The sequence below is a fragment of the Nyctibius grandis genome, chromosome 7, assembly GCF_013368605.1.
Source record: "Nyctibius grandis isolate bNycGra1 chromosome 7, bNycGra1.pri, whole genome shotgun sequence".
Taxonomy (NCBI): Eukaryota; Metazoa; Chordata; class Aves; order Nyctibiiformes; family Nyctibiidae; genus Nyctibius; species Nyctibius grandis.
Window position 1 is genome coordinate 9,245,420 of NC_090664.1, and position 6,246 is coordinate 9,251,665.

General features: G+C 42.7%; 1 protein-coding gene across 1 annotated transcript; it reads left to right on the forward strand.

The window, feature by feature from the left end:
* Positions 1-380: 380 nt before the first annotated feature.
* LOC137665765 (C-C chemokine receptor type 5-like) lies at positions 381-1,481 on the forward strand. Its single transcript, XM_068405148.1, has one exon. It carries the CDS (start codon positions 411-413, stop codon positions 1,479-1,481), a length of 1,071 nt encoding a protein of 356 aa, XP_068261249.1. The 5' UTR covers positions 381-410.
* Positions 1,482-6,246: the final 4,765 nt, after the last annotated feature.

Here is a 6,246-nt window from a genome sequence, read left to right on the forward strand (position 1 = left end):
CCTGGTGCTGCCTTGCTGGCTTGCTCCATCCCTTTGGAAAGCCACTGCTGAGCACAACAGCCCTGAACGACACACTGCTCGGGTTAAATTCATCATTCCACTGCTTCTGGTTGGGTCAGGCAGCTGACCGGCTACACTGAGGATGGAAAACGCACCAGACAGCGTACACGTAGGAAAGGACAGGCAGCACGCTTCCAACACGCAGCGACGTGACTTCACAGGTATATAGACGGGCTTCCTGGGAGCTCTGCATTTTCATGCTCTTCCACACCTTGACGAAGCAATGCTTATGTGCTCAACAGCAAAAAGCATTCTGGAGGAGGACATCAGCGTGTTTCACTCCCCTCACTACCAAGCTTGGAGCTTCCTCTAGTTTAACATCCTTTTCTTCCTTTCCAGAACAACACACCATGGAAAACCACACTGTAGACTCAGTCGACTGGCCACTGACAACAGAATTCGACTACAGCGACTCGGCACCATGCACGGGAATTGAGGAAAAACACTTTGCAGCAAATTTTTTGCCGCCGCTTTATTCTTTGGTGGTGATATTTGGCCTCATAGGCAACATGCTCGTAGTCCTTATCCTGGTAAAATACAAGAGATTGAAGAGTATGACTGACATCTACCTGCTCAATTTGGCAATTTCTGATTTGCTCTTTGTATTTTCTCTCCCTTTTTGGGCTTATTATGCTGTTCACGACTGGATATTTGGGGATGCTCTGTGTAGAATTCTCTCAGGTGTCTACCTCCTTGGCTTCTACAGTGGGATCTTTTTCATAATCCTGCTGACCCTGGACAGGTATCTGGCCATAGTGCATGCAGTGTTTGCTTTAAAAGCTAGGACAGTTACCTACGGCATCCTCACCAGTGCTGTCACTTGGGCTGTTGCTATTTTTGCTTCTGTTCCTGGGACAGTATTTCACAAAACTCAAAAGGAAAATTCACGTTATACTTGCAGTGCTCATTATCCACCAGAACAGAGAGATGTATGGAAGCAATTCCTGACCTTAAAAATGAACATCCTGGGACTTGTTATTCCAATGTTAATTATGATCTGCAGCTACACACAAATCATAAAGACATTACTGCAATGTCGGAACGAGAAGAAACATAAAGCAGTCAGGCTTATTTTTATCATCATGATTGTCTACTTTTTTTTCTGGGCACCATACAACATTTGCATTCTCTTGCGTGATTTTCAAGGGACATTTTCCATCACTACTTGTGAAGGCAGTGGTCAACTGCACAAAGCAATCCAAGTGACAGAAACAATATCAATGATCCACTGTTGTATCAACCCTGTAATTTATGCCTTCGCCGGAGAAAAATTTAGAAAGTATCTTCATAGCTTTTTCCGAAAGCAGATTGCATCCCACTTCTCTAAATTCTGTCCCGTTTTCTATGTTGACACAGCTGAACGTGCTAGCTCCACCTACACACAATCTACTGGAGAACAAGAAGTTTCTGCTGCATTGTAAGTTGTGTCTAGCGAAACAGTGGAATTGACTTTTGTGAAATCAAGTCTGTGATGAAAGCCTGCAGAATCTGTCCTGGATATTGGCTCTAAGGCAGCTGCAAAAATTCACAGAATACGTATTTACGAAAACTTGTATTTGCTCATACATTTGGGTATTTGTACATAAATGAAAAGGATGTATCAAATTAGCTACCTAGATATGCTAATATGGGATTCTGTAGGGAAAAAAGGTGTTCTCTCTTTCTGTGAATGTAAAAGCACAGTTTTGTACTATAGGGCCCAAAACCACACAAAGGCTGAGGGCCTAAGCCAGCAGGTTCATAAACTGATTTTTTGAAGTGAACTAGAAGTTAGAAATTGACACTGGCTCTTTGAAAGCATCTCTTGACTGTACCTTACACAAAATAGCTCACTCATTTAAACTCAGTCTCAGTCACATCTTTTACTAGCCTGGTTGTGTATCTCTGTAAATAATGCTAAATTACTGAGGTCTGTGATATGGAATCTTTACAGTAGTATGGGAAAATTTTATGTGTTTAGAAGAGACTCTGATATTTCAAGGTGTATTTTCCTTTGCATATGGTTTAGTACCAAACTCTTGGATCTTTCTCATAATAGTTTTAACTACTAGGTGTTGATATGTAAGTGACTTGAGAGTTTGATATTTCAGAAGCCTCTCTTTTAATCAACTGCTGTTTTATATGCTATTCATACTAAAAAGCTAATATAATGACATATCATTGATCAGAAAAACAATGTGTTTACAATATTTTAAAAATAAAGTATTGCATATGGAGCTTTAACTAGGTTAGGTCAAATATGGACGAGTCAACAGGGTTTTAGCTTTTTAGTGCAGTGATTTTGCTTGCCATTTCTCTAGCCCACATAAGAGAAAAACTTTTAAATAAGAAATGAATGCAGTTGTAATGGCTGCAAAACCACAACAGCATTAGAGGTGTGAAAATGATTTCTGAACAGGGTTGAACCAGATGTTTTTAAAGATAAGCATATGCCATAGACATTTAAGTTATCAAAACATACGAATAAGTAAAAATATTCACTGTTCTACAAAGTCAAGAGCATAGAGCATAACTTTTTTTTTTTTTGTTTTAGAAGCAAGTATCATTGGGGGGCTATGACAATGTTTTTTTTCTGCCATTTAGGAGTCTTACAGAGAGCAAAAGCTTCCATAATTAGTAGTACTGACGGTCAAATATGACTGAGCTTCCCCTTAAAGCTCAGATTCTGCAAAGCACTTGAACACATAAAAAAGATGAAATAAATATGGGGAAACTCACGTGCTTAAGATCATAACCAGAGTCACGTTATTAATTGATTTTGGCCAAGTTGTCCTTTCTAGCATGTCTTATATTTCCCCCTAGACATATGGTTTTGGACAACTCTGGAGACAGTAAATTAAAAGTGAATATTTTGATTGCTGTTCTTATCCAGCAGGGCAATTTCTGTTTCCCAGCTCCTCTAGATAGCCTTTTAAATAATATTTTCAAAGAAGCAAATGTTTCAAACAGCCCCAAAGACATTTTATATCACCAAGTGCTTGTGAAAGGAGGAAGTGAAATAGGGAAATCTTTGCTTGTCAAACCACTTGTTTTAAGTTATTCAGTTTTGTCATATTAAGCACTACTTTTGGACTACATCCACATGGGAAGTGTAACAAAAGTATACTACACCTTCTAATTTACAAGATTTTCAGCTGCACTCTCTTTTTAAGAGCCTGTGCATCAGTTACTTTCTGGACTTTGTATATGCTTTTAAAACAGGTAACTATATCAGTATAAGCAGAAATTGGGTAAATTCAGCATAAAATGACAAATATATGTATTTATTTTTTAAAGAGATGGGAGGCTACATGCAGTAACTTCTAGATAGGCTGGCTTTTTTTTTTCCTTCTAGAGTACCTTTACGAAAATATTTTTTTATTTTATTCTGCCTTTAAAAAGTTACTTTTTCTGGAGGGCTTTGATGCCAGGCAGAGTATGTATCTTGACCAGTCCTGCAGGAGCAAAGTACAACAACCAAATGTGCACGAGCACACTGACAAGCTTTCTGAGAGGCATGTCAAAAAGCAGCCCCAATCCTTTGCAGTGTTCTCTTCTGCAGCATGGATCTTCCCAAGCAACAAGCAGCTTCCAAAGGGAAGAGGTGGAACTTAAGAGACTGGTGGCCCAGTGGATCAGCAGCTTATTAAGAGTTTCTATCACTTCACCGAGAAGGGACCACACTTCAGTGAATGAGAACAAGCCAGCTTTCAGCTACTGTATGAACCATGATCCAATTCAAGGAGATAATAGAAAACACAATATTTGGTAGCGCTGCTGGTGCATCCAGTTAAGGACTCTGCCAATAGACTGTAATAATATTTTGTATTATACAATCCATTAAAGTTGGTTACCTTTTGTATGACTTCTTGATCCTTTCCCCCCTGCCCCCCCCTTTTTTTAGAATAGCCCAGAAGACTGAAAAAAGAAGAGAAATTCCTCTTCATAACAGGTTGCCATGATGCTGAGAGAGCAGGCAGGACAAATTCAGGGTTTTACAAGTGGAGTAAGAACCAGCATCATCAAATAACACAGGACCATCAAGAAAACTCCAGTGTTCTTAACTGCGTGTCACTAATAATCTAATAATAAAGATGCTGTTTTGGTTGTCATTACATTTGGTTTTGTTTATTTTTATAGATGGGAAAAGCACCATCTCATACAATTCACTCTGATCCTAGAAGATTACTATTAAGTGTTTTTTAAAAAATAAGCATACAAAAGAATTTTTATTGTGTTTAGGATCTGTCCTAGTGACCGAAGAGCTAACATTTACCAATTACTGTAGACTTACGCACACACTTCCCTTCAGTTCTTAAGGGTACGGTGCCATCATGTGGCCACACTGTTAAGATTTCATGCCACCGAACATTCACTACCCCGGCAATGCTTTTGGTCCTTTCCTCTTTCGAAACATTTATTTTCCTAAGAGATCTGTCAAAATGACTACCTCCACTACGGGTAGCATCAATATTATGCAAAGAGCATGCCCTGGTTTGGACTAAAACAGACCCAGTTTTCCTTTCAGTGATTTTTCCTTTCAGTTAAATTTCTTCTAAGTAACTGCACTTTCTGAAACTAACTGCATGTTTTGCAGGCAGTGTCTGCTTCTAGGACTGATAACGCTCAAAGTTAATAGTTATCACCGAGGTAACAGTAGGAATGTTATGGAGAAAGGCTCTTACTTAGACTTATTCCTATAGAAACCAAGGTCACTGCTAAATTCCTCACTAACTACAAGTGAAGAGCGGTAGAAGGGTTGCACCTCCAGGGAGGAGCAGACAGAACAGATGACCCAAAATTTACCAGCAAAGTATTCCATCCCATACACATTATTTTCAGTTTAAAGCTGGAGGATCACGAGGGCTGCCCTCTCCTTCTACAGCCAGCGTCTGAAGAGAACTCTGTCCTTTTTTCTCCTGCCCTCGATCCCAATCCATGCATTCTGCAATCCAGTTCCCATCTGTCGCTGAGTCTGGGCCTTCCCGGAGCCTGCCCTGCAGCGCCAGTGGTGACGTGACGGTCACCAGGGGAGCTTGATCTTGGTTTTGTATATATTTAATTATTTCCATTATTATTATTATACTCTTTTTCATGGTTATTGTTTATTAAAACTTTTAACTTTCCAACCCATAAGTCTCTCTCCCTTTTCTCTTTTCCTTCCCCTTCTGGTGCAGGGGGGAGAGGGTTAATAGAGAGCATCTGCCATCAGTTTAATAGTCAGCTCAGATTTAAACCTTGGCACAGCAGCAAGCCTTAGAAAATACTCGTGGCTTCTAAGAATGAAGGTCCATTGGATGAATGGGCATGGTCACCTTTTAGTGATTCAGGCAGATGTAACAGTGTGACATGGGAGAAGTGACGGTTATTTTAATTCCTGCACAAGTTTTGCATGCACTTATGTTGTCCCGATTCCAGCCACCTGCTCTGCAAGGAGAACATTTGACATTCTTGTCCATAGCTTGGAAATTACAATAAAAATTCATTCCCTACCATATTACCTTGGGAAAGACAATCAGGATTGAAACTTCGATGGAAATGGCATGCTCACACTTCCAACCTCTTCCAGACCCTGGAAGCTGTAATACCACCCCTACTGCACCCCAGCAGAAGTTGGCAGCACCAATACCCCAAGTCTCCTCCAAACGAGCCACCCTGATGAACTTGGGGGTTTTTTGGAGAGTAGGTGCCAGATGTGGAGGATGCCGGGACTAGGGAAGCAGCCTTTCTTGCCACCTCCTGTGGCAGCAACAATTCCCAGACCGGAGAGGAATCTCCTCCAGTTTACCGCTCACTAAGGCCCGCCTGGGCACCCTGATGTCTTCAGCTGCGCCCTGGCCCACCGCTGCCACACTGGGGGCATAAAGCTGAGCGGACTGCACTGACGAGGAACCAGGTGCCGTACGCCGCAGGGCTACAGCAGCGGGAGAACGAGAAGGACGAGCAGGAGGAGGAGGCGGTGGCGGCGGCGGCAGCTCGGTGCAGGGGAGGCCGGGCACCCCCGCCCGTTACTCACCTCAGAGCGCCCCAGGCCCCGCACGCCCTCAGCGAGCTCCCGCCCCACCGGGGAAGGCCGCGAGCGCGCACGCGCGGCCGCGTACCGACGTGCACGCGCTCACCCCCCGCCCGTTCCCCGCCCACACCTCCCGCGGCGCGTGCACCTCCCTCGCTCTCCCGCGTCCCGCCCCGCCCCCGTCAGCTCGGCCT

Bases quoted from the DNA above. Each gene is read 5' to 3' on its own strand.
- LOC137665765 (XM_068405148.1), top strand. From the start codon at position 411: ATGGAAAACCACACTGTAGACTCAGTCGACTGGCCACTGACAACAGAA.